Below are 27,510 nucleotides of genomic sequence, written 5' to 3'. Positions count from 1 at the left end.
CATCCCAGCTTCAGCAAAAGCTTCAAAGGAAGAAGACCCAATTGAGGACACATTTCCTGTCAAGTTGGCTGAAGTCGAGAATGATGATATTAGTACAGTCGCGGTTATAGAAACAAGTGCAAAGGTAATTGGCGAAGAAGGTTCACCGCGGGCTGTGCAGAAATATGAACCAGGAGAGGGGCTTAAAAAATTGCTGGATGCCTGAAGAAACCAAGGCAGAATCATCAAGAGAAAATGCACAAGTAATTACCTGCACAAAGGAGGAAAGAGCAATTCAGAACATAAAAGAATCCAAAGAAGATACGAAAGAAAAAGACACAGGATCGGAGGAGGTAAGATTAGCATCAAAATGTTATGACTTTTTCTTATTAGCTTAGCCGCAGGATAAAAAAACAAGTCACTGATCATATGAACACAGGAAAACATCATGTAGTATTTTTAAAATGGAACCGAATGTTGGAAATCCCTCCTTAGTGGAGTCAAGGAGTGCAGCAACTCACGTGGGCATGCTGTTAAAGGGAGGAAACAAGGCATGTGAAGCAGCTGGAAAAGAGAAATTTGTGGGCTGCTGAAGGTGCTCGAGGCTTCTTTATGAGCCTTTGTGCATGTGGGTATGTGGCTGGTCCCTTTGTTGGCATGTGCGTGTGGCTGATTTTGGAGAGAAAAATCAGCCTTACTTTATTGACTATTAAATGGGCACCAAAGTAGAAAAGGTGCGGCTGCTTTCTTCAAAGCTGGTGGGTTTGGTGCTTGTCTGCATTCATTGGTGATTGAATAATGCTTTGCATTATTTGGCTCTGCTTTTCCTATTTAATAAGGAGGCTTGGCAGAGAGGAGAAGTGTGCGTGTGCTTGTGTCGCACCAAAGAGCCAGAGAGAGAGCACGGCAGAGAGGAGAAATGGGAGGGAGTGGACTGCTTGTGAGATGCAAGCAAGCAGTCCCATGAACTCCAGGAGATGTTTCAGCTGGTATTTAGCTGGGTTCATCAAGGGTTCAAGAGAGGGTATATCTCTTGGAGAGAGAGTGTTTTTCATATTTATGAGAGAGGGTGTACAAGGGGTGTATCCTATTGGATACGGGACTCGGGTTGGGTGTAGAACTCTTGAGTGGTTAATTCTTGTACTTGTATCTTTCTCATGTTATAGTGAAGGTGGTGACTCTCCGGGGATGTAGGCAGGTTTTTGCCGAACCCCGTAAATTCTTGGTGTGTTCTCTCATGTATTTACTCATTGTCATCTTGAGCTTGTTGGTTAGTTTGTGTATTTCTTCCATCCGGTTATGCCGTGACGAGGAGGGAAACCGGTGTTTTCCCAACACCGAAAATGTCTGTGTCCGAAAAATCGGCCAGGCGGCCGCCTAGGCGGGTCTGGGCGCTTGGGCGGGTTGGGCCCCTTTTTTTTAAAGTTTTTTTTTTTTGGTTGAGTTTGATTCCGATATAGAGAGTCTTGGAGGGATACAAGATGATGAGAACGGAAACGCTACAAGCACAGCAGAAGAGAAAAGCTTGCCAAAGGAAGAGCCAAGCGAACTCGAAGTGTCTGATGTTGAGCTTTACTTTAATGAAGAAATACAAAAGGAAAGTTCAAATGAAGTTCATGAGGAAGAACGGAGGAAAGATATGATGATTCTCCATTGGGGAACCAGAAAACCACAGTACTAAAAGGAACAACCCATCTAGTATTTTTAAAACGGAACCGAAAATTTATGTGTTTGAAAAATCGGCTAGGCAGCCGCCTAGGCGGGTCTGGGCGGGTTGGGCCCTGAGGGATACAAGATGATGAGAACGGAAACGCTACAAGCACAGCAGAAGAGAAAAGCTTGCCAAAGGAAGAGCCAAGCGAACTCAAAGTGTCTGATGTTGAGCTTTACTTTAATGAAGAAATACAAAAGGAAAGTTCAAATGAAGTTCATGAGGAAGAACGTAGCTGAGTTCCAAAAGTAGAGCCCGGAGAAGGGGGAAAGATATGATGATTCTCCATTGGGGAACCAGAAAACCACAGAACTAAAAGGAACAACCCATGTAGTAATTTTAAATTGGAACCGAAAATTTCTGTGTTCGGAAAATCGGCTAGGCGGCCGCCTAGGGGGGTCTGGGCGCTTGGGCGGGTTGTGTTGGAAATCCCTCCTTAGTGGAGTCAAGGAGTGCAGCAACTCACGTGGGCATGCTGTTAATGGGAGGAAACAAGGTATGTGAAGCAGCTGGAAAAGAGAAATTTGTGGGCTGCTGAAGGTGCATGGCTCGAGGCTTCTTTATGAGCCTTTGTGCATGTGGGCATGTGGCTGGTCCCTTTGTTGGCATGTGCGTGTGGCTGATTTTGGAGAGAAAAATCAGCCTTACTTTATTGACTATTAAATGGGCACCAAAGGAGAAAAGGTGCAGCTGCTTTCTTCAAAGCTGGTGGGTTTGGTGCTTGTCTGCATTCATTGGTGATTGAATAATGCTTTGCATTATATGGCTCTGCTTTTCCTATTTAATAAGGAGGCTTGGCAGAGAGGAGAAGTGTGCGTGTGCTTGTGTCGCACCAAAGAGCCAGAGAGAGAGCACGGCAGAGAGGAGAAATGGGAGGGAGTGGACTGCTTGTGAGATGCAAGCAAGCAGTCCCACGAACTCCAGGAGATGTTTCAGCTGGTATTTAGCTGGGTTCATCAAGGGTTCAAGAGAGGGTATATCTCTTGGAGAGATAGTGTTTTTCATATTTATGAGAGAGGGTGTACAAGGGGTGTATCCTATTGGATACGGGACTCGGGTTGGGTGTAGAACTCTTGAGTGGTTAATTCTTGTACTTATCTTTCTCATGTTATAGTGAAGGTGGTGACTCTCCGGGGATGTAGGCAGGTTTTTGCCGAACCCCGTAAATTCTTGGTGTGTTCTCTCATGTATTTACTCATTGTCATCTTGAGCTTGTTGGTTAGTTTGTGTATTTCTTCCATCCGGTTATGCCGTGACGAGGGGGGAAACTGGTGTTTTCCCAACAGGTTGGGCCTCTTTTCTAAAAGGTTTTTTTTTGGTTGTGTTTGAGTCCGATACAGAGAGTCTTGGAGGGATACAAGATGATGAGAACAGAAACGCTACAAGCACAGCAGAAGAGAAAAGCTTGCCAAAGGAAGAGCCAAGCGTACTCAAAGTGTATGATTTTGAGCTTTACTTTAATGAAGAAATGAAACCAGGAAGAATGAAGTTTCAAATGAAGAGGTTGGGTAATGAAATTGGGGGACGGAGGCCAAGGAGGAAGGAGGGGAGGGAAGAAGAGGAAGAGAGGGATGGAGGCCAACGACCCTTGGGGGACGGCGGCTAAAACTTTTCTCTCCTAAGGTTTTCTCACTTAGGGTTTAGCTTCTTTTTTTTTTTTTCTGGTACAGATTGTTCTTCGAAGTGTATCGAAAGCCCAAACTGAAATAGTTATAAAGTTTGAAACGACTACATAAACATTTAAACCAATTCATGCGTACCATGCAGCGAAAAAAAGAAGAACACAATGGCTCTGTACACTCCATTTTCTTGTATATATGCCTAAACAGAATGCACTAGAAATTGCCAAATAGATTACAAATTTACAATCAGGCAATTCTTTAACTCACTTTATACAAATAAAGAATATTGAACTTTCGTCCAAAAAAAGAATATTGAACTTATTCAAGCTGCACAAGCACACATACCACACTCAAACCAACTTGTGTCCATTTCAACCTTGTGTTCCTAGAAACTTTTCTAATCGGCATGTTTTCCTGCATACATAAACATTTAAACCAATTAATGCGTACCATGCTGCATATATATATATAGAGTATAGATGTTTCTCTCTGAACCAAAAAAATAAATAAAAAGAAGAAAAGAAGACAATTAAGAACAAAACACACGTCGCCTTGTGTCTGTCTTCAACTAAACACACGAGCAGTGACTAAAGGTATCAAGTTCAAGGGAAGAAGGGCCCTTCGAATAAATTAAGAACATCCATATATAGAGAGAGGTAAGAAAGAACGTTAAAAAGTTGGCTTTGATTTCTTTTTGGGCTTTCTAAAATGGGGTGGGTCTAATATGAAGGGGTCCATTTGTTTTAAGTTGGTCATATGAGAGGCATGCCTAAGTTTTTGTGGCCACCTATATAAGCATCTTATACATGTGGTAGAGAGATTGAAGTTGTTGTTGGTAGCCACCATTTGGTTTAAGAGAGAAGGCTCACTCCTTTGGGTGGAGATCACCATTAGAATCGCACTAGTTGTTACTCCTATTTTGTTGTGAGTGTGATTATTTGGTTCTTTGTTGTGAGTGAGAGGTTGCCAAACACTTTGTTAACATCTCAATTTGTTTATAGTTGATTTGTTTAGCGGGGGTGAGAGAGAAAAGAGAGCTAGAGTAAGAGTTAAGCGAGTTCTTCATTGTAACCAAAGATGTTCTTATTACTTGTGAAACTTTTCTAATCTTCATGTTTACTTGAATGCACGTATGACATAATTACAAAAAGATAGTTCCAAATTTTGGTCGTAATAGCTAGGGAAAATCAAATTTGAGTGGAAAAATACGACAAAAAATAAGAGCTAGTTGATGTAGTACGTATAATTAAACAGAAATAGTTATTAAGTTTTAATTTTAACAAACAATAAAAATATCATTGATAAAAGTCGAAAGGCTTGATTACAATAACCACACAAGTAATTAAATACTTAGATCCAAACAAGGACTGAATACATATTTCAATAAGGTACAAAAGATAATCACGACTATGGTACACTCCCTATCAGTTGTTAATGAGGTACGTAAGATAATCACAGCTAAGGTACTCCCCCAATCACATCCCTAAGGCTAAGGATTTGAATCTAGCAACAAACCAATGTCACATGACTTTACTCTAAATGAATTTTTCACGAAAAGTTGAAATACACCCCAAGACATGACTTGGATAAACTGAACGCACACCAACATAAATAATGAAACAAAAACTCTCAATGAGAGACCTAGAAAACCAAATTAAACCCGAAACAAAGACTAAAGCTCTCTCCCAGGGAGACCAACAAGCCATTCAGCAATCTCAAAAAGAATTGTTGCACTTATTACAACTTAAAAAACAAACAAAACATAAGCCCTGTAACCACCACCGCTCGGATCAGGCCCTTACCAAACCAAGGGAGGACAAAGACGAATAGATTCGTACAAATCTGACATAGATACACCACACAACAATCCCATCACAACATTGTCACCAAGCAGCCACCAAACTCGTCTCAAGATGGAGGGGCAAGGGGTGATGTGTGCACGGAGGAAGGAGGGGAGGGAAGAGGAGGAAGAGAGGGATGGAGGCCAACGACCCTTGGGGGACGGCGGCTAAAACTTTTCTCTCTTAAGGTTTTCTCACTTAGGGTTTGGCTTCTTTTTTCTTGTACAGATTCTTGTTGAAAGTGTATCGAAAGCCCAAACTGAAATAGTTATAAAGTTTGAAACGACTACATAAACATTTAAACCAATTCATGCATACCATGCAGCGAAGAACAATTTCTTTCAAATAAATACAAAGAAGAGAAGAAACCTACCGGTCTCCTTGTGTCTGTCTTCCGCTAAACACACGAGCAGTACTTAGGTTAGGGAGTCAATCCAAAACATACTAGCTCTTGTAATTTCCAATAGTCCATATATATATGGTGCTGTTGTCCGCTCTTGTAGGGGCGGAATTACCTACAAGGCTCCCCTGGGCTGTAGCCCAGGCTAGGTAGCTTTTTGAAGATATGTTTTTTAACTTATGGTGGCCCATGTTTAAAGAAAAACAAAATTAAACCTTATAGCCCATAAACTTGTTGTTCCCACATCTTGTTGGGGCCCTCGTTTTGTGGTCTTTTGGCAATTTCCCCACTATTTGTATGAATAGGGAAATATTATTTTTCCAAAGTCTGTTTTATGGTCCTCTTGACTGTTTTCCCATTGTTTGTGTGTAAACCCTTTTGTTGCATTTAATCTATATTTTTTTATGCTAAACTTTTTGGAAATTAGTTAATGGGGCTATGAACTAGGATTATATGATTTGATGTGTACTTTTATTTATAGAAAAAAATATATATAGAAATTGTAAGTTAAATAATATCATTAGATTTTAAGCTAAAAATTTTAGCTAGCCCACCTTTCGGAAAATTCCTAGTTCCACCCTTGCGCTCTTGTTCCTAAATTTCACGTTGGTACAACATCTTTACCAACAACAACAAAAAAACTAGAACATGACTTGCTTCCTCTCTTGGCTGTAGAAAATAAAAAACCAGGCACGTTGATTTCTAAAGTTTTTAATGCCTACGACATAAGATTAAGAGCCTAATTAATGAGACTACAAATGTTAGCGAGCTAATTATTAAAATCTTTAATTCCTCTTGATTCATTAGAAACTCGAGCTTTACAGACGTTTTTGTTTGACATATTTGTTCATTTAAAATGAATTAGTAATGTTTTGGTATATAAATCAGGACAGTTTTGGTTTATTTAAAAATTGAAGGATAAGAGAAAAACGTAAACTAAAATTCTGCATCGGCAAATGTACATGATGAATTGGGCCTTTTTCTTATTTGTTTCTGCATGGGGACCCAATACAGATATAGCCCAAAAACTTGTTCCTCATCATTACAACAATACTGCACTGGTGAGAGATTGAAGACTTGAGACAGTCCAACTAACACCCCATTAGTGAGAGATTGAAGTTGTTAATCGTCAATAAATAATACAAAGGAGAGAAGAAACCTACCGGTCTCCTTGTGTCTGTCTTCCGCTAAACACACGAGCAGTACTTAGGGAGTCAATCCAAAACATACTAGCTCTTGTAATTTCCGATAGTCCATATATATATATATGGTGCTGTTCTTTGCGGCGCAATGGAGAAGGTTTGTTGTACGGAGATTTAAATGGGTTAGATGATAAAGTTCAAGGGAAGAAGGGTCCTTAGAATAAATTAAGAACTTCTATATAGAGGTAAGAAAAAGAAATTCCAAATTAAATTTGTATCCGGTATTTATACCTAATAAAACTAGAATTGTACCCGATATGATATTTTCTCGATCAAGATTTTGTATGATGCGTGATCTTGTTAAACTATAACATGAGTTTCGCAATCAAGCTTTCGTATGATGTATTGTTTTGGTCAGTAGTTTTTTCTTTTTCATTGTTTCAGTCTGGGGATTTTTTTTTATGACTACGCTCAGGGCTAGGAATTTTTCAAAGGGTATAGCCGTGCATAATGCTCTAAACTATCTATGTAAAGAGTATAGCCGTGCGGCTATACTATTTATTAAAAAGAATAAAAAAAGGACCCCAATAAAGCCGCGCGGCTATACTATTTATTAAAAAGAATTAAAAAAAGGACCCCAATAAAGCCGCGCGGCTATACGATTTTTTATATTGTTCATGAGGAGAAAGGTCTAGTGTAGAGAGCATGAAAGAAGGCAATGGTGATGACCTCTCACCAGAGTATATTCCAGAATATGAAAAGTGAAAAGTTCAAAGAAGACGATAGATGCAGTGGAGTCGAAAGTAGAGGTCAGCTTATAAGCCTCCCTCTCTACAGAAAATATTATTTTTCTTTGTACGTGTATTTTAAATATAAACTATCTTTCGTGCAGATCCTTAAAGAGTCGCATACTGCTAGAATAGGTGAGAGTGAGAGCACAGTATCTGAGACAAATAAGATTGCTGAAGAAATTCTTAGTACTTTACCAGTGAAATATGAAGAAGGTCAGCAGGGAGAAGGTAACATCCCAGCTTCAGCAAAAGCTTCAAAGGAAGAAGACCCAATTGAGGACACATTTCCTGTCAAGTTGGCTGAAGTCGAGGATGATGATATTAGTACAGTCGCGGTTATAGAAACAAGTGCAAAGGTAATTGGCGAAGAAGGTTCACCGGGGGCTGTGCAGAAATATGAACCAGGAGAGGGGCTTAAAAAATTGCTGGATGTGATGCCTGAAGAAACCAAGGCAGAATCATCAAGAGAAAATGCACAAAGGAGGAAAGAGCAATTCAGAACATAAAAGAATCCAAAGAAGATACGAAAGAAAAAGACACAGGATCGGAGGAGGTAAGATTAGCATAAAAATGTTATGACTTTTTCTTATTGGCTTAGCCGCAGGATAAAAAAACAAGTCACTGATCATATGAACACAGGAAAACATCATGTAGTATTTTTAAAATGGAACCGAAAATTTATGTGTTCGAAAAATAGGCTAGGCGGCCGCCTAGGCGGGTCTGGGCGCTTGGGCGGGTTGGGCCTCTTTTTTTTAAAGTTTTTTTTTTTTGGTTGAGTTTGATTCCGATACAGAGAGTCTTGGAGGGATACAAGATGATGAGAACGGAAACGATACAAGCACAGCAGAAGAGAAAAGCTTGCCAAAGGAAGAGCCAAGCGAACTCGAAGTGTCTGATGTTGAGCTTGCTTTACTTTAATGAAGAAATACAAAATGAAAGTTCAAATGAAGCTCATGAGGAAGAACGGAGGAAAGATATGATGATTCTCCATTGGGGAACCAGAAAACCACAGTACTAAAAGGAACAACCCATGTAGTATTTTTAAAATGGAACCGAAAATTTATGTGTTTGAAAAATCGGCTAGGCGGCCGCTTAGGCGGGTCTGGGCGCTTGGGCCCCTTTTTTTAAAAGTTTTTTTTTTGGTTGAGTTTGATTCCAATACAGAGAGTCTTGGATGTTGATTGTTGGCTCAAAGAAGTCAAAAAGGTGAAATTCACTTTCTGCTAGTTATTGTTGTAGTTGGCTGTTTGCCTTGGTATTTGGTTGATTGGTTACTTTCGGCTGTTTGTCTTGGTTGATTGGCAGACAAATTGCATGGGCACATTAAGTGTTGGACGTTGGCTAATTAATTGGTTTGACTTCAGTAGTTGGCCTCATAACTGAAGTAGTTGGCCTTCACCCGTTGGCTTCTCTATAAATAGAGAAGCATGGCAGCAGCAAGAGAGCAGAGACAGAAGTTGGCAGAGAGAAGTGAGAGAGGAAAAATAAGAGTTGGGCAGCAAAACAATTGTTGCTGTCGTTTGTTATTTTTCCCTTTTCAATTGTACTCAATTTGTATTCCCTTTATATTCTTGAGTGTGTGAGCTTGGGTATATTTGGGGCTTGGGTTTCTGAGTGTTAAACACTATTGTATTCTCTCATTTGATTATAGTGGAATACTCCGTCGTCTCCAAACTGAATGTAGGCATTGCCGAACCAGTATAAATCTTGGTGTTCTTGTTGGTGTTATTTTGTGTTCATTATTTTATCTCTTGCCAGTTGTTGTTTATTTTTCACTCACAGTTGGTTGACGCTTCCGCACAACATTGGAGGGATACAAGATGATGAGAACGGAAACGCTACAAGCACAGCAGAAGAGAAAAGCTTGCCAAAGGAAGAGGCAAGCGAACTCGAAGTGTCTGATGTTGAGCTTTACTTTAATGAAGAAATACAAAATGAAAGTTCAAATGAAGTTCATGAGGAAGAACGGAGGAAAGATATGATGATTCTCCATTGGGGAACCAGAAAACCACAGTACTAAAAGGAACAACCCATGTAGTATTTTTAAAATGGAACCGAAAATTTATGTGTTCGAAAAATCGGCTAGGCGGCCGCCTAGGCGGGTCTGGGCGTTTGTGCGGGTTGGGCCCTGAGGGATACAAGATGATGAGAACGGAAACGCTACAAGCACAGCAGAAGAGAAAAGCTTGCCAAAGGAAGAGCCAAGCGAACTCAAAGTGTCTGATGTTGAGCTTTACTTTAATGAAGAAATACAAAAGGAAAGTTCAAATGAAGTTCATGAGGAAGAACGTAGCTCTTTGATAGGAGTTCCGAAAGTAGAGCCCGGAGAAGGGGGAAAGATATGATGATTCTCCATTGGGGAACCAGAAAACACAGAACTAAAAGGAACAACCCATGTTTAAATTGGAACCGAAAATTTCTATGTTCGAAAATTCGGCTAGGCGGGTCTGGGCGCTTGGGCGGGTTGGGCCTTTTTTTAAAAGTTTTTTTTTTTGGTTGTGTTTGAGTCCGATACAGAGAGTCTTGGAGGTATACAAGATGATGAGAACGGAAACACTACAAGCACAGCAGAAGAGAAAAGCTTGCCAAAGGAAGAGCCAAGCGAACTCAAAGTGTATGATGTTGAGCTTTAATTTAAATGAAGAAATGAAACCAGGAACAATGAAGTTTCAAATGAAGAGGTTGGGTAATGAAATTGGGGGACGGAGGCCAAGGAGGAAGGAGGGGAGGGAAGAGGAGGAAGAGAGGGATGGAGGCCAACGACCCTTGGGGGACGGCGGCTAAAACTTTTCTCTCCTAAGGTTTTCTCACTTAGGGTTTAGCTTCTTTTTTTTTTTTTTCTGGTACAGATTGTTCTTCGAAGTGTATCGAAAGCCCAAACTGAAATAGTTATAAAGTTTGAAACGACTCCATAAACATTTAAACCAATTCATGCGTACCATGCAGCGAAGAAAAAATGAAGCTGCATATGTCTGTCTAAACCAATAAATAATAAATAAAAAGAAGAGAAGAAACCTACCGCGGTCTCCGTCTATCTTCCGCTAAACACACGAGCAGTACTTAGGGAGTCAATCCAAAACATACTAGTTCTTGTAATTTCCGATAGTCCATATATATATATATGGTGCTGTTCTTGGCGGCGCAATGGGGAAGAAGGGTCCTTCGAATAAATTAAGAACTTCTATATAAATTGGTATCCGGTATCCTATACCTAATACAACTAGAATTGTACCCGATACGATATTTTCTCGATTAAGATTTCGTATGATGCGTGACCTTGTTGAACTAGAATATGACTTGCTTCCTCCTTTGATTTCTAAAGTTTTTAATGCTAGCGACATAAGATTAAGAGTCTAATTAATGATATTACAAACGTTAGCGAGCTAATTAAAATCTTTAATTCCTCTTGATTCATTAGAAACTCGAGCTTTACAGACATTTTTGTTTGATATATTTGTACATTTAAAATGAATTAGTAATGTTTTGGTATATAAATCAGGCCAGTTTTGGTTTATTTAAAAATTGAAGGATAAGAGAAAAACGTAAACTAAAATCTTGCATCGGCAAATATACATGATGAATTGGGCATTTTTCTTATTTGTTTCTGCGTGGGGACCCAATACATATATAGCCCAAAAACTTGTTCTTCATCATTACAACAATATTGCACTGGTCAAGGATGAATCAGACAAATCATATTGCAAAATTAACCCAAGAACGGTGGAGAAAGTTAATTAATTATGAAAAAGAAAGCAAAATTTAGACCAAGATTGTTCAAGAAACAAGGAAAGAAAATGACACTGCAGTGGTGGAGGTAAGATTAGGATAAACTTTGTTATGAGTTTTTCTTTCTGGCTTATCATGTGATACGTAATCTCTCATCACCCCCATAGAAACTTTGTTATGAGTTCTTTTTTTTCCCCCCATTTTAGGCATGTACTGAGCCAGCTGATTTGAGTACAATTATAGAGGAGAAGAACTTAGAGGAGCAGGCAATTCAGAAACTCTCTTCTTCATTGGTAGTAGAAGAAACAAGTAAGGAAATCTCAGAGAAAGAAGAAATCTATGGAGTGATACTAAAAGAAGAGGTCAGTTTGCATACAATATCAGAATCTTTATTTTCTTCAGATGATTTCATTATACTATTAAGAAAGAAAGAAAGAAAGAAATGTTAAAAAGTTGGGCTTGATTTCTTTTTGGGCTTTCTAAAATGGAGTGGGTCCAATATGAAGTGGTCCATTTGTTTTAAGTTGGTCATGTGAGAGGCACATGCCTATGTTTTTGTGGTCACCTATATAATTTAACTTAAGCATTTTATTTGCATTTTATTTTGTTGTGAGTGATTATTGTGTGATTATTTGGTTCTTTTTGTTGTGAGTGCAATTATTGTGTGATTATTTGGTTCTTTATTTGTTAGCTTGATTAGTTATGTGTTCTCATCTCGTATGTTGAAGAAAATAATTATCTTTTTTGAACAAAATGTACGCACAAGCAAGAACCACCATCAGAGGGAGAGCATTAAAATGAAAATATTGGCAATCCAAACCCAATAATTGGCTCGTCATCAAGATGGCTGCGGTTGCAACGAGGAAGGCCATAAGAGGCAGAGGTAGCACCAGTGCATACTCATAGCCGTGTGAGTTTTGGGAGGGTAGGTGAGGATTGGAGGGTAAGTTCCAAACCGGATACTCACGTCTTCCTCTTCCTCTTCGGAAGGTTGCTCCACTTTCCTCTTCCGACTCTTCCTCATCTATTCGAAAGGTTGCTTCTTTGTCAATAATAATAATTAAAAAATAACTACTAATGGAAGCATCGTGGTTATCTACCCTTTCAACTAGTAAGATGAAAAATGGTCCTCCGCTCATTTCAGTTGCGTTGCGTTTATATGCTTTAACTTGTATGATATTTCCTTAATTAGTAGGTATGTCCAAAACAAACCAAAATGAATTATGGGTGTTGAATTTTGAAATTAAATATTGATAAAAAATGAAATTTTAAAGGGTGTGAAGTGATTATGATTATTACCATATGCTTCTCATATTGTTTCTAATTGCAATGTTCCTTTTGGTCATGGGTACGAACAACAGTGCGGGCCCTTAACAAGGGTGGGAAGTGCGACCGCCCTGGCCTTGTCATGGGGGGCCAATTTTCTTTTTTCCTTTTAATATATATATGTTTTCTAGAATATATGCATTTATACATTACTAAGAACACACCAAAAAAAAAAAGGAAATGCAGAGAAGAGGAGTCCACGTCCATGTGGGTCTCAATTTTCATGCAAACATGGGGGTTTCTGATATTACACATAGAGCAAAAAACACACATACTTTTATTTTTCTTAAAACAAATAAGAATTTTCATTTAATATATTATATATTTCTTGTATATTCATTTAATATAAAAAAACAATTTAGATAATTTGGGTTCTTAATATAACATTGGAACAGGTGAAACTCTAGTTTTTAGGATTTGGAGTTTTTCATTAGAATTGAATGTAATGCATGTAAGTAAGAATTGATATCATTTATTTATCTTTAATGATAAATTTTTAGTTAACTTGAACATGTTAATTTTTAATTATCTAGCATGCAAGTGAAAAAAAAAAACTGTGATACAATATTAAGGGGCCTAATTCTTTACTTTTGCCCTGGCCCTTAAAAACTCAAGACCGACCATGACAAACAAATAACTTCGCAAAAACTTACGCAAGTTGGCCATAAATATAAATGATTGTATGGAAAATGCTCCGATAGGTTCAAACATTACCAGATATTACAGACATCAGCAGTCTATAACGAAATCAAACAAGAAAATTTCCTTGGCCACTACCAAGTCTCGCACCGAAACAGCAACTCAATAACAAAACCATAGAAGGTAATTTTCTCAGGCACCTTAACCTTCCTTTGATTTTTGAGATTCTCTAAGTTTTCTCTTCCGTTCCCTGATGACATCAATATGGTCCTTCTTTCGTTTTATCCCTTTCTGTATGAAAGAAAAATCCAGGACAAAATATTATTGCATTTGACGTAGAGTACATGTAATTTCTGAAGTTTTTTTATAAGATCCATGAAAATAGCATGACGGCATCAACAAATTTACCTCAATGGCTTCCAGTTTACCCCTCTTCTTACGGGGCAAGGTCAATTTAGCCAATTCACTATCATCATCAAATTCTTCCTTATCCTCGGTCTCCTTGCCAGAGATATGATTATCTATATTCGAGACAGATGATGAATGTGGGACGCCATGAAGCTCCTTATTCAATTCATCATGATACTGCTTCTCAAGAGCCATCATCTGTACAGCATCAGAATTCAGTTAGCATCCAGCAAGTAGTTTTGATGTCTCTATGCACATGATGAAATTAAATGGCAGAAAAATATCACACATCTAAGAATCATGCTACATTCTTTAAAACATGTTTACCTTCTTCTTTTTCTCAACAGCTTCTTTTGCTTTTGCTCGGTCAATTACACCTTCAGCCAGCAAATTCTGAGGATCTTCCAAATCTTCTTTTCCCACACCTGGCAGGGGGAGGACTTCACTTCTGCCAGCAGCCTTCCATTGTTTAATGGTCTCAGCATAGTCAGGTACATAACCTTCTGCCTCATTGTCAACAAATGGTGACAAGTGTGGGGGAGGATCCCTGTTCAAAGAGCAACCAAATTAACAACATTACCAGCCATTAACTTCTATTATCAACTAGAGCAATGATAAACACAGGTAAGGAATAAATCAAGGTCTATCAGTTCATGTAACCTATTAACCAGAAGCTGAGGAACATGGCCAATGAGACTTATTAGTTAATTCATCGTGTCTCCTAATATTACCTTCCCGCCAAATAACCCCCAGTTGGTAAAATGATCCGAGCATTTATACAATCATAAACCCATTGTGGTTGAACATATTGCCTGGCAAGGGTCTGACGACCATGCATTGGCCTGTCAACAATCTACAAAATAAACAAGCACTCTTGTCAGCCCTGTAATACTACAGATCAATGTTTTTCTTTTGTGGGAGGTGGGGTACCACAGATCAGTCGACGACTCCGCCATATAGAAGTAACAGCATACCTGGTGGGTAATGCTCTCATCATTTTCCTCAAATGGAGCCCCATCACCTTCCCAAGAAACAGTGCCACCAAAAGCAGGAATAACAAAAAGCAATGACTCTCGGTAAACCTGAACATAGAAAAAAAAATTACAAGAAACATGAGCACAATTTCTATTGCCTATCAACTAAAAGAAACCTAATTACAAAAGATTTCCATATTAATCACGACGGGAGTTGCACTTTGATATTATAAGAAAAATTAATTGCGTTATTATATTTTTTATATTAAAACACCTTTAAGGCCTCACCCATCAGACCTATTTATTGGTAGGAAATTAATTTTTGTCAATAAGATCTCTTCTAAGTTCCAATTTAAAACTTCTAAGACTCACCTCACGGTTCAAGAAAAATTTCATATCCTTGAAGAGTTTCTTACACTCTCTTGTATCATCATCCTCGTCTTCCTCGCCAGCAACATCTTTAACAAGGTGCATCAATGCACCAGGTTCATTAGAAGGGAGTTGATGCTGAAGTTGGGCAAGCCTTAATTCAGACTCACTAACTGAATCCCCAATCTGCTGGCTCTCAACATTCCCTGATCCAGACAAACTTGAAGCTTGAGGATCCAACACAGCGGACCGAGAGTTGGCATCAAAGTATCTTGATAGTGCATAAAGATCTGCGAAGTTGAGAAAACTAAATCATACTGATGCTCCTTAACAGATATACACAAGCATACATTCAACTCAACAATGCTAAAAACTCCAAAAGACAAGCTAAGATGTAGCTTATCTCAAGAAAGTAGTAAAATTGCATACCAGCTGCTAAAGCTTCTAATCGAGGATCAAGAATGGGTGGATACTTCACATTTATGGAACGATATAAATGACAATTCACAAATGCAAGAAGAGCCTGCACCATAGGTGGAGAAAAACTTTATTTCACGTAATTGGTTCATTGGAAGAATAAGAAAAGTAAATATATTCAACTATCAAAACATCTTTTACAGTACATGCATTGATAAGGAATAAATTGAAATTCAATGTAAAATATATAACCTCATAAAATTCCAAAAAGTTTAGCATGATATTGAAGTCAATATCCTCAGTCAAAACTTGCTGCAAGGGGTGAGGGGTCAACCATGTGACTTTTTGCCCCTTAACCTCGGCCTGCATGGACAAACAATGCAAACATATAACACAAAATGCACAGTATAAAGATTAAAATAAGCAGTGTACAGTATGTAACCGCACCTGATAATATATGCCTTTGACAGATACAAAGACTTTGCGCAATTTATGAGTCCGAGATATATAAGCTTGCCATTCATGACTCAGCCTAGCAATAAAGAAACACAAAGATCAAGATAGACTCCACGAAATGATTAACACTTAGAACTATCTAAACATCATTTCATAGTTCAAAACGCCATTCTTCTTTTCATTTTTTTCATTTTTGGCAGAATTCAGGTATCTACCTTCGACAGTTGTGTATGCGTTTCACTTCAATTCTTTCCTCTATAGCAGGTAATGCTGCAAAGAGGTGAACCATCGTGAGACAGTCATCCAAATCTCTAAGTGCATCAATGAAATTTGGATACCTGCAAAATCAAACATACCAAAAAACAATTGTCAGAAGCTCGGCATACCATCAGAGACATGCAACTAACTTTTTGGCAACAAGAAAAAGTTAGCAAACCTCTGCAAAATAATTTTATCTAATCTGTAAGTGGGCCTCCTTTGTCTCAGAAGATTTGCACGATCCCGGTTCTTCTTCGCATCTGCTTTCTTTACTTTTCTTTCATATGCCCTGATCTCCCTCAAACGCTCAAGTAATGGTTCGTGTTGAATGAATGAAACATCCTTCAAGTGATAATAGGTATGGTGATTTCCTTTCACCTTTTTCTTCGGCTCCCGGGGAAAAACACCCTTTAAAATGCACAGTTTCCTAAAATTTCCACAAGAACAAAAAAAAAATCAATACATAACAAAACTACTTTTTCTTTCCGAACAAAATAGTCTAAGATAATTCAACCAGCATCTGGTTAACCATTATAATAAAGCTCGAACTAACCTGAATACATAAACCCTAATAAATATGTACACAGAAGTTGTATAAATATGTACACAGAAGTTGTATAAAATCATGTGAAAATATAGAAATTGCAACTTTAATGTGTACCTGAAGAGGGGTAGACTGACTTGAAGTTGCTTGACGGCTTGTGACCTAGTGATGTACCTCGCTGCATTTCCTTCCTTTTTCTTTCCCTGCATATACGAAAGAAAATTAAGGGAAAGTGTTAGAAAATGTTTAAATTATATATTGGAAAGTTTGATTTGGATATTGATACAGCTTAATTTATCGAATACGGGAGGTGAAATAGAACTCACAGGAGGCCTGTAATGCTTATGCTTAACCATGGCTGCGGTGATGCCGAGACTGACAGAGGGAGAAAGAAGCGCGAGGAGGCTGAAGAAGATGTAATATTATGTAAAATTTTAGGTTAAGGGACTCAAGTGGAACCGACTTCACGTTGGTCAGATGGTTCGGGTCTAAAATGTGGGTTTGTGCTTGCTCGGTTTATTGGGCTGTACATGTGTTTGAGCCCAATTATGTAAGTAATCACTGGTTTGGCCCAGGCCCAAAAATAATACGGGCGTATTACGGAACTGACGGTCCAATTTGAGAGGCTGGTGGAATGTAGGCAGAAAAAGTCGTTTGTAACCTTATGCTTTGTTTATAGGGGGGAGTTTATGTATATAAATGGTACCATGTGAATTATGGATAGATAAAGAGCTATCATATAAGCAAATCACCATTGAATTGCAGGCCAAAAATATTAAGGTACATTTTTTTACTGTTAAAAAGTTAAACCTAGGTGAAACGGAAAATTTATGGTTTACAATTTCTCCACCAGTTATATAAATTGAATAATTCTCAATATACAATTGACCCATGAATTACCATTACCACACAAAATTAAAACTAGATCATACAAATCATGGGTCAATTGTAAATTGATACATGTTAATGGTAATTCACGGGTCAATTGTATAATATTATATGTTAATCTCAAATGTGAAGTAATTTGGACTTACTCATGTAACTTGGTAAGCCAACATTAGTATTTTAGTATTAGCATTCTAGCGTGTGTCAACACAATACCTATTTTCTTTGTTATCGTATAATATTGATACATGTTAAAAAGGAGAGAATTGTCCCTTTGAAAAATAAGTCTCCACATACTGTAAAAAATGTATACATTATGCTTACTGATATATTGATGTATGCTTATAACATCATTATGGTTAGTTAAGCCACATGTGACGATTCAAAAACATCAATTTTGAAAGTATTATAAGAGCCAAGGGAGATGTCTAATACAAAATGTTAAATTTGAATTTGATGGTTTATGTGGCAATTTGACACTTTGAAAAAAATTTAACTCCACCAAAACTGCAAAATATCATATTATTTTATTATAATTTTAAAAACAAATGAAGTTCATATGATGCATAAAGTTTTAGAAGAAAGTGAATGGTAGTGGGGTTTATGACTAAAAAAATATTAAAATAATATTTGACATCAAGCTGAGCATCTCCAAGGGAGATGTCAAATACCAAACATCAAATTTAAATTTGATGGCTGATGTGGCAATTTGACATCTTACACAGCTTTACATTCCACCCGATATATCAAATTAAATTATTATTTTATTACATTTTAGTGTTGATTTATTTTTAATTAAAAAGAATAGAAAAAGAAAAAATAATAAAATATTCATTTGACATCTTGCTTTTGGGATGTCAAAAATAACATCTCAATCTTCAGCCTTCATTCCATATCAGCTTTGACACATTGGTTGGAGTGTGTAAGATGTTATTTCTAACTGTTAAATGTCTATGTGGCACTTTTGACATATCGGTTGGAGATGCTCTAATATGTTATTTTTGACATGTCTCTTCCAGTCTTTAAATTCATGTAGGATTTGATTACTCGGTTTGAGCAATTTTAACTTTCAATTTTTGCCATTTCATGTCCATGTGGCAATTTGACTTATCGGTTGGAGATGTTGTTAACTTGCACAAACAAAATTACATAAGTTAACCAAATGTAGTTTTTTTTTTTCCCAAGATTCAGCTAATTTAATTAGCAGTAATTATGCCAAAAAGCGGTAATTAGCACTAAACCCTAATCCTACCGAAAAAAAAAAAAAAATTTAAAAAACATAAAGGCAGGGGAGGGAGATTAAAAAAAGGGCAAACATCGGAACCCTCTTCGCGCCAGCCGGTGTCCGCCAAACTTTCAGAATTAAACACCAAATTCAATTTCCCGCCAAACTTCACACTCGCGCCATTGCCCGAAAAACAAATAAAGAAAATGAACAAAAAAAAGAGAGAAGCCCTTATTCTTGATTTCCTTGGTTTCCTCCCAGTTGCCAGTTCCCTCTTTGGCAGCTCTGTGCTCTGCTACGTTCAACGTTCGTCAAAAAAATTCCGATGGACATCTCAAAGCCCCAATCGTTCTTCCAGGACATCAGATCCAGAGAGCTACATGGATTCAGAGGTTGGCTCTATAAATTTACAGTTCATAATCTCTTTTATGGGGTCTGATATAATCAATCTGTTTGGGTATCTTACGATTATCATATGTTGTGTTTTTCCAGCTCCAAAGAGACCGTACATCAATGGCCTGGCATCAGATTTCTATGAAATTGGGGCCATTGCTGCAGAACACAACGGCCCTCCAATGGCGATTTCGTTTGGCAAGGTACAAAATCTGCTGATGGAGCCTTTCCGATTCGTGAATCGCATTTTTCTTTCTTTTTATTTTTCTTTTTCTTTTTGTGCAGACGTGTAAAAACTCTCACATTGTCGCAATGTCAGACGAAGATGGGTACTTGAGCTTGTTCGATACACGTCGCAAGTTCTCTGCATCCGCATCTTTCCAAGAAAATGCAGGTTGGTTACTTGGAAATCAAATCAATCACCCCCATAGATCATTGATTGCTGTTGTTTTTGTTGTATTTTAAGTAAATAAATCTTTGGGTTATTGGTTTTCAGATAAAACTAAGGTGTGTGATTGGGTTGCACATCAAAATGCTGTGTTTGACGTCTGTTGGATTAAGGTATTAACCACATCTTTTCCCTCTCTTGTTTAATGTGGAATTATTATTCCAGTATTCTTCAAGTGTAAAAAATTTCAATTATGTTATACACAAAAGTTATTTGAGTGGTCAGATGGTGAAGGAAAAATTACTGTGGAGTAGAATTTATATGTATTTCCTAATACAAGCCGAACAGGGCACTTTCAATGCACAATTAGAAATTGGGAACTTATCTTGCTGCTAATCTTGAACTAATCAAAAGGTCAACTGTTTTTAAAGTACTTTTGGTTATGATCAAGTAAAAAGGGTTAAACGATGGGGTCCTGTGTTTATGCCATTGGCATTGTTATGAAAGCATAACAGATAAGTGGGAGAATCAAATTTAAGATTGTTGTGTGTTTTTGCATCCAATTTAAGTTTTTCATATTTTTTTTTAGAGCTAATTGCAATACATGTGGTTTTGCAGGATGATTCTCAAATTATGACAGCTTCTGGTGATCAAACTGTAAGTTATTAAGTTCTAGTCCTGCCTGGATACTGTGTAGGTTTTGTGATCATAGCAGTGCTTTCATCTTCCTTAGAGGATTTTAGAAAATTGGATTGAATTTATTAGGAATAAGCTCTTACTACAATGTGCTATAACTTTTAAGTAACAGATAACTCTGTAAATAAACCTATGAAATTTGGTATAAGGAAGGTTATATTTACATAATTGTCCTTCATATCACAGCTAGTTCAGTTTCTTATTGATTGTGTTTTCCTTGGCCTTTTTATCTTCCTCCAGATCAAGGTATGGGATATTCAGGAAAAGAAATGTACTGCAATACTGATGGGGCACACAGGAAGTGTGAAATCTCTCTGTCCTCATCCAACTAATCCTGGTAGGTTTAGATTTTCATCTGTTGTGGGTTTTTGTACTAATTTTCTCTTATGCCATATTTGTGAAATAACTAATGAGAAATACAACTAATTTACACCACTGATTCTTCTTATCTGACAGAGATTATTGTCTCTGGTTCGAGAGATGGCTCCTTTGCTCTTTGGGATATGAGATGTAATTCAAGCTCCAAAAATATTCACGGGGAGATTGCAATATGGTAAATTATTTCATGTAAAGCTATTTTCATTTTCGAGAATCGGGATAAGTTTGTTTTCTGTTTTCCAAAATAAATTTATAATATTTTCATGCAGCTCAACTGCTGTGGTTAAAGGGGCTCATCTTTTTCCACGGGCAAAGCGTTTAAGGCGCGGAAAGGTTTGTTTCTGATAATAGTTCTTATTAAATTTGTTACATACTCTTTACTCAGACTTAGCTTTTTCAGGCTGCTTCCATGAGCATCACATCAGTTCTTTATCTTAAAGATGAGGTTTCCATTGCTACTGCTGGAGCTGTGGACAGGTATATACGGAACAGTGGCAGTGAAATGGCAGAATTGAATCCTAAATTTCTTACTCAGACATTATGTCATACCAAGTGATATGAGATTATTGTTTGATTTGATCTTATGCTTCATTTCAGCATTGTCAAGTTTTGGGATACTAGAAGTTTGAAAAATGTGGTCACACAGACATCCCCTCACCTAGAGTCTACTGAGAAGGTTAGTCTGGAAGTATATGATGGTGCTAATTTGTCACTGGTTAAATGTCGTATGTACTTAACCCGTGAAGATTGTATTGAGCTATAAAGATGAACTGAGCCTTAATGTCCACCTTGATGATATGGGGTGGACAGCAATAGCTGGAGATCTAGTCATATTGGGTGTGCGTGTATGTTTTTTTTTCCTTTGTGGTAAAGTAGCATATTGATGATGTCTTGACAGCTAGCGATCCTCTTCATTTCAGGAAAGAAGATTACATGGTATAACTAGCTTATCCCAAGATTTAAACGGAGTGTTTATTTCAGCCTCATGTATGGACAACAGGTACTTTTTACTCTGATTTGCATCTTTTGTTGTAAACTGAATTGGGTACTCGAAGGAACATTACCTGTAAATTGCAGCCATGGGATTCAGCACATAACCCTGTAGTACCATACAACCTTCAGATTAGTAGTTCCTAGCTTAATAACCCAGTATTATTGTGGAGTCTTAGACAGTTACCATGCACTAAATATATAATACACTAATATTGTAAAGACTATCAAATTTTCAACTGATCACACTTTTTTTCCCTATGTTTTCTTTCAGAATATATTTGTACAATGTACTTCAGCTACAAAAGGGTCCTATGCAATCTTTCAGTGGATGCCGGATTGAATCTTTTTTTGTAAAGGTAAGCCTTGCTGTTTAAAACTGCACTAACCCGGTTTGTCATGCCAACTGATTTCCTGCCGACTTACAAGTCTGGGTTTCAATTATGTAATTGCAGTCAATTATTAGCCCTGATGCTGCTCACATACTCAGTGGTTCCAGCGATGGAAATGCCTACATTTGGCAGGTAAGATTTGTTCTTTCAGGAGCTCTTGATATTGGTCTTGATTAGAGACTGACCTTGTTGGCAATGTCAACCCAGGTAAACAAGCCTCAAGAAGATCCTGTAATATTGAAAAGCCATGACGGAGAAGTTACAGCAGTGGATTGGTATTTTTTTTTTCTTTCTAACCTAATGCTGCCGGTTTTAAATATTTCATGACAAATGATTAAACAGTTTCCAAATTTTAATAGGTCCCATTTTGAGGTTGGGAAGATGGCAACTTCTTCGGATGATTTTACAGTTCGCATTTGGAACTCTCAGAATAGTTACTGCCCAAGCACAACCTCACCATCTGTCATCCGGAGGAGAGTCATGGCAATCCCGGGTGCAGAATGTAGAAAGCTTCTAATGAATGAATCAATGCATACGTCAAAGGACTCTGGAAATTTGTGTCCGTCAGATGACGGATTGGATGAATCTAGTTCAAGAAAACCAATTAAAATGCCGAAAATCAGTACTCCCCAATCTCAGAAGAAACAATCTATGGCAGATTCTGACTTTATTGAAACCTTTGAAAAGACCCCAGAAGCTGCGTTGCAGAGCCCTTCTTCTGTTCTGAACCCTCCTTCCTCTCTAAAAAGGAAAACAATCCGAGATTACTTTGGAGTACCTACTTTAAACTTGTAGCCTATCTTTTTGCTTTTTGTTGGGTTTACTGTACAAAGTGCCGATAGTGCCGCTGAGCCTACTGCTTCAAAAGTAGATGCATTCAACCCCCTTTTCAGAATGTTTCATAGTAAGTATTCTCAAATTTTTCTCAGACCCTTTGTTTCCTCGACATGGCATTCTTAGTTGCAGGGTTGATTTGGTCGGTTTCACTTGATGCAGGTTTCTATTTGGAATGTAAAGCCGCATGCAAAAGGATTTTACGCGATGGAAATATAACATCTCATTTTTGTCCACCCCGCCTAAGAAATATATTACATTGCTTTATTGATGTTATGTGACATGTGTTATCTGTTTTGTGTACATTCCAAGCAATTTGTTCCAATGTGGGAAATTTTTTTCTTTTTTGGGTCAATGTGGGAATTTTTTCTTGTGAGGTAAAAAAACCTGCCCAGAAACTATTGAGTTAAAATGGCAGAGTGCCATTATTCAAAATGATCTGTTTGAGAGTGAATTACTGGAAGGTACATGCAATTGGGACCTAGGGCTTGTGATTTGGTTTGTTCGGTACGGTGTGGCTATCACACTACTCATGTAGACGGTAAAGTCATGAGCAACTAGTATGATTCCAAAACCGTCGCAAAAGATTTATAAAAAAAAAGGTTCTCTGGTGTGCATTTGAACTAAAATAACTATGAATTTTCTGGACATTTGATTACAAAGATGTTAATGATGCATCGCAAATTTGCCCATGAAAACTTTTGGCTGTACATTTGTTTTATGTTTGACATCACATACTAATACTTCTTCCGGCAGTAAAGTAGGATTCTCCACTTTTTACTGCATAATGTAAAGTTCTTGTTTAGATATGGAGTAGCGCCCTATTATATTGCTTGGCTCCATAATGAACTGCTCCCGGAACGTACCCATTCGCTTACTCGAAATATCAATGGAAAGATCTTTAATGCTTGGCAAGCCCTCTACCTGTACACCGTCTCCACATATAAGGAACTGATTCCCGACAATGAATGATCCGGATACCCTAATTGCTACACCATCCTGACCATGAGCACGGCACTGAAGCTTTTCCACAACATGCACAAGTCTTTCAGGAGGCCAGTCACCAGCTAATGTACTTCGTATACTTGACAGTCTTGCAAAGATATCATTTGGGCCGACTAGTTGCTTTCCTGAGAAACTAAAAAGGATCAAAGTTTATATTAGAAACGTGAAGCTGCTGGTTGGCATTGACCGGCAAGGGCAGGTGTTTTAAATTTCAGTACCTGAAAACTGAATCTTCACTGTATAAGGTCCTTGTATGTTGCCAGAGCTCATCAGGTCCATCAAAAAGTAGGTAAAAATGTATTGTAAGCATCTGGTCAGAAAAAAAATAAGTGAGATCAAAATCAGTAGATCACAAGCATGATGCAAGTTCCAAGCCATTATAAATAAATCGTACACTGTGGACTCTGATATAAATTGAATCCTGTGAACTTTATATTAGTAACTGAGACCAAAGTATATTGGACAAACTGTTGAGATTATATTTAGACTTGACAATTTATGTGGTTTGTTAGCACACTTTTTTACGGTAAAAAGATAATGTAAGTGTCTGGTACTCACATCTGCCAAGTCCTTCATCCTTTGTGTTGGATCAAATACGCTTCGGACAAACACTGCTAAGTCCACTTGGGAATCCTCATACTTTGTAATGAAGGGGTGTGAAAGTAGCTGCACTAGAAGAATACTAGTTAAACAATGTTGACGTCAAACTATCATGTTCCAGATTGTATACTGTGGCTTTAATCACCTGCTCTGCTGTTGGCCTAGCATCCGCATCCTTTTGCAAACAGGCTTCAATAAACGAGCAAAACTCGGGTGAAAAATTGTGTTTTGAAGGCGTAGGTGATGGATCATCCAATATCTGCCATAAAACCTAAAATGTTTAGTTGCAAAACAAAGGCTGGCATGTAGGCACTGGAAAGCATATGAATGCAGTAATTATGTATGTCCAACAGTTCGAGTATTTTTTTTTCAGAACCTCTCCTCAGTTGCACTTGAGAACATATCCTACAAACCTTAGAAGAATCTTATGCAAGGCAACATAAATTAAGGGACAGGTATGGGCATGTTACCTGCAACATAAGATTGACAGGTCCTTCATTAGATGTATATGGGAATTCTCCGGTACCACACTCAAAGAGAGCAAGACCAAGGCTCCAAATATCAGCTGGATAAGAATAATTCTCATTTCGAATTCTCTCAGGCGACATGTATGTAACCGTCCCAACGAATGTCGCACACTGGTAATCGTATTGTGAGACTTGTTAAAACCAAAATACCAAACTTAATATCTATGCCCCAAATGTAACACAGAAGTAGACACCACCACTAGTGCGAATGAATGAACTAAAGAAAGCAGTGATTGATCATGATAATAAAACAAAAGCACAAAGATGCAGCATTACCAACCATTGCCATTGAATTCTCTAAGCCAGCACTTATACCAAAATCTGTTATTTTTGGCTCACCCTTGAGATTTACAAGCAAATTGGCAGGCTTTATGTCTCGGTGGACTAGATGCCTAACTCCATGCAAGTAGCTCAGTCCCTTCCATAGTGAAAACATTAAGAAGAAAAAAAGAAGCTTAAATAACATCACTATAAACCATATTCTGATCAAATCAAGCTGAAACTGAGTGTGGATATGCTCACATGCAGAAGCTTTTGAAACATAGAAGAAAGTAGAGGTTCAGGTATTCTTTTCCGCAATCTTAAGATATCCGCCAATGATCCTCCATCCATATACTCCAGAGCAATGCTTATTTGACCAGAATCCGGCGTATAAAATGCACCATGAAATTCTACAAGACCTTGGTAGCAAGGTGCTTCACATAGCGTCCGTATCTCAGTAAGCAGCTGTTGCCTTTTCTCCTATTATGGAATAAATGTAAAGTCTGCTTCAATTTTCACACTCAAAATTCGCTAGTCTTTTTTTGCACCATTTGCATTTGGGTCAATAGAAACTAGCATAAAGGTACCAAATTTTGAATTAAGGGACTGGTCACCACTCACCCACATGCAGATAGATGCAGGGAAAATCAAACTACCCATTTTTACTTGTGAAAAACCAAACATGACTATAATTTATCTGAAAAAGTATACCTTTTCGAAAATATTGATCTTCTTGAGCGCTAAAATCCGATGAGTGGGAATGTGAATAGCTCTCTGTACAACGCTGCTGGCACCACTGCCAATTGCCCCAAATACCCTCATCTCATGCGAACCACACCGGTACGTCTTTTCGCTGCTGTCGTCCACCGCCAACGTCGTGCATTTCTGCAATCCGAGCTCATTGATGTTGTACACACCGTACGATCTGCTCAGCAAGTTGACCGTTCCACTGTCCGATAGCTTCAGCGAAACCAAGAATCAATTCCATTTCCAGGAGAAAAATTCAAAATTCAAAATTCAACATCCAATTACGCAGATTGCGGCAAAAGCAAAAAGAAGCTTACTGTGTAAGAATCGCAAGGGTCCAAGTCCAAGGTTGAGCCCGTGGAGAAGCCCTTTTCGGCATCGAACAAAGGCGTGAGCTTTTTTCTTAATTCCTCTAAGCCAGCCATTTGGGGATGCTTAATTGCTCAAACTTTGCTTCAATTTTTTTTGTTTTTTTTTGCTCAGGTTGTTGTTCATCTTCTTGCTTCAAATCTGAGGCAACCTTCCACTTGAGTTTGACGCTGTTAGGTTCCTGCAGTGCTCGCAGTTACCAATTAAAAAAATGTAGTCTTTTTTATTTTTTGTTAAAAAAAAACTTTATTTACTCTTTCAAAAAGAAAAAAAAAAGATTTTTCATTTATGAACATACAATACAAAACCAATAATGAATTTTAAGATGGCTCTACTTTATTATAAGATATCTTTCTATTATTGTAAACTTCACAGATTTTGTTTTTCAAACTTGTACGTCAGAATATTTATTAGATATCGGGAGAATATTACAATCGAGTATCACAATTATCTTCACTTTGTTTAAAAATAACAAAAAATAAAATAAAAAAACCTTCCGAATCGTAACTATAAAATTCAAGCTGCATATGGGAGAAAATTTATTTTTCTGCAACAAGCAAGCAGCTAAGAGTAGTCTATATATGCATTATATAGCAGAGCAACTTGTTAAACATTTACATGCATCCACAACTCACTATGAAAAAATTTGTCGGGCAAGAGAAACTTGTGCCCGAAAGGTTTATTCCGGAGGACAAATTGCCGAGAAGTGTCTATCCCGACTAAACGATCGCTGGGAAAGGTCTATCAAAATGAAAGGATTCACCTGAAAAGGTCTATACCAATGAAATTATCTTGAAAAGGTCTCATAATAAAACTAAGCCTAGAGTTTGTCATTGTTTATAATTCTTCTTATCTACACTAGATGCGTGGGTCACCTGAAAGAACATAATTAGAACATAATCTAACTTGAATTAAGTTCATAATTAAACTTGAATTAAGTGCGAAGGACTTTATACACGGATCATCATGAAAGTGGAGTATGCAGAAGTTGAAGGGAAGAAGCAGAATTATAAAATTAGATATGTTCAAAATGCATTGTATTCTAGTACGAGCGTGCATGTGAACAAGTCTAGAAGATAAAGGGCGTGTCTTCCATCAACCAAATAATTGACCCTCTAATCATTAGGACTACAATCGTTGAAGTACCTAAACCTAATCTATGATCATCATGTTCCAAAAGATAATATAATATTTTTAATTCCTCTTTTATTTCGCAA

At 37.7% G+C, this 27,510-nt stretch overlaps 3 protein-coding genes across 3 annotated transcripts; 1 reads left to right on the top strand and 2 right to left on the bottom strand.

Annotated features, from left to right (window-relative positions):
* Positions 1–13,176: 13,176 nt before the first annotated feature.
* Positions 13,177–17,084, bottom strand: LOC110756338 (pescadillo-like protein). The gene is made up of 13 exons (XM_088251192.1): positions 16,930–17,084; positions 16,721–16,806; positions 16,238–16,486; positions 16,017–16,139; positions 15,793–15,877; positions 15,598–15,708; positions 15,358–15,451; positions 14,932–15,218; positions 14,560–14,667; positions 14,317–14,438; positions 13,913–14,132; positions 13,586–13,783; positions 13,177–13,468 (listed from the first exon to the last, which is right to left on the bottom strand). Exons 1-13 carry the CDS (start codon positions 16,957–16,959, stop codon positions 13,379–13,381), a joined length of 1,803 nt encoding a protein of 600 aa, XP_088107318.1. The 5' UTR covers positions 16,960–17,084; the 3' UTR covers positions 13,177–13,378.
* A 1,737-nt stretch (positions 17,085–18,821) lies between these two features.
* Positions 18,822–23,340, top strand: LOC110756618 (Transducin/WD40 repeat-like superfamily protein). Its single transcript, XM_021958061.2, has 16 exons — positions 18,822–19,105; positions 19,206–19,309; positions 19,392–19,500; positions 19,603–19,667; positions 20,113–20,151; positions 20,431–20,527; positions 20,647–20,743; positions 20,838–20,901; positions 20,969–21,045; positions 21,166–21,244; positions 21,489–21,568; positions 21,833–21,917; positions 22,014–22,082; positions 22,158–22,225; positions 22,310–22,854; positions 22,947–23,340. The coding sequence occupies exons 1-15, from the start codon at positions 19,039–19,041 to the stop codon at positions 22,743–22,745; spliced, it is 1,536 nt and encodes a 511-aa protein (XP_021813753.1). The 5' UTR covers positions 18,822–19,038; the 3' UTR covers positions 22,746–22,854; positions 22,947–23,340.
* A 31-nt stretch (positions 23,341–23,371) lies between these two features.
* On the bottom strand, positions 23,372–26,510 carry MKK3 (mitogen-activated protein kinase kinase 3). The gene is made up of 9 exons (XM_021958053.2): positions 26,242–26,510; positions 25,889–26,137; positions 25,439–25,657; positions 25,197–25,334; positions 24,860–25,027; positions 24,535–24,648; positions 24,348–24,455; positions 24,008–24,099; positions 23,372–23,922 (listed from the first exon to the last, which is right to left on the bottom strand). The coding sequence occupies exons 1-9, from the start codon at positions 26,347–26,349 to the stop codon at positions 23,562–23,564; spliced, it is 1,557 nt and encodes a 518-aa protein (XP_021813745.1). The 5' UTR covers positions 26,350–26,510; the 3' UTR covers positions 23,372–23,561.
* Positions 26,511–27,510: the final 1,000 nt, after the last annotated feature.

Source organism: Prunus avium, chromosome 3 (genome assembly GCF_965620075.1).
Source record: "Prunus avium chromosome 3, drPruAviu1.hap1.1, whole genome shotgun sequence".
Taxonomy (NCBI): Eukaryota; Viridiplantae; Streptophyta; class Magnoliopsida; order Rosales; family Rosaceae; genus Prunus; species Prunus avium.
The sequence above is the reverse complement of the archived record's forward strand: the minus strand, read 5'-3'. Positions and strand labels throughout refer to the sequence as shown.

Bases quoted from the DNA above. Each gene is read 5' to 3' on its own strand.
- LOC110756338 (XM_088251192.1), bottom strand. From the start codon at position 16,959: ATGGTTAAGCATAAGCATTACAGGCCTCCT. The intron at 15,452-15,597 runs GTTATATATTTT...CCTATGGTGCAG, and splicing joins ACTTTTTGGAATTTTATGAG to GCTCTTCTTGCATTTGTGAA. The intron at 14,439-14,559 runs GTATGCTGTTAC...TTTATTTTGTAG, and splicing joins ATGAGAGCATTACCCACCAG to ATTGTTGACAGGCCAATGCA.
- LOC110756618 (XM_021958061.2), top strand. From the start codon at position 19,039: ATGGACATCTCAAAGCCCCAATCGTTCTTCCAGGACATCAGATCCAGA. The intron at 19,106-19,205 runs GTTGGCTCTATA...GTGTTTTTCCAG, and splicing joins AGAGCTACATGGATTCAGAG to CTCCAAAGAGACCGTACATC. The intron at 21,918-22,013 runs GTAAGCCTTGCT...ATGTAATTGCAG, and splicing joins TTGAATCTTTTTTTGTAAAG to TCAATTATTAGCCCTGATGC.
- MKK3 (XM_021958053.2), bottom strand. From the start codon at position 26,349: ATGGCTGGCTTAGAGGAATTAAGAAAAAAGCTCACGCCTTTGTTCGAT. The intron at 25,028-25,196 runs GTTGGTAATGCT...TACGATTACCAG, and splicing joins TAGAGAATTCAATGGCAATG to TGTGCGACATTCGTTGGGAC. The intron at 24,100-24,347 runs GTGAGTACCAGA...TTTTCTGACCAG, and splicing joins GGATGAAGGACTTGGCAGAT to ATGCTTACAATACATTTTTA.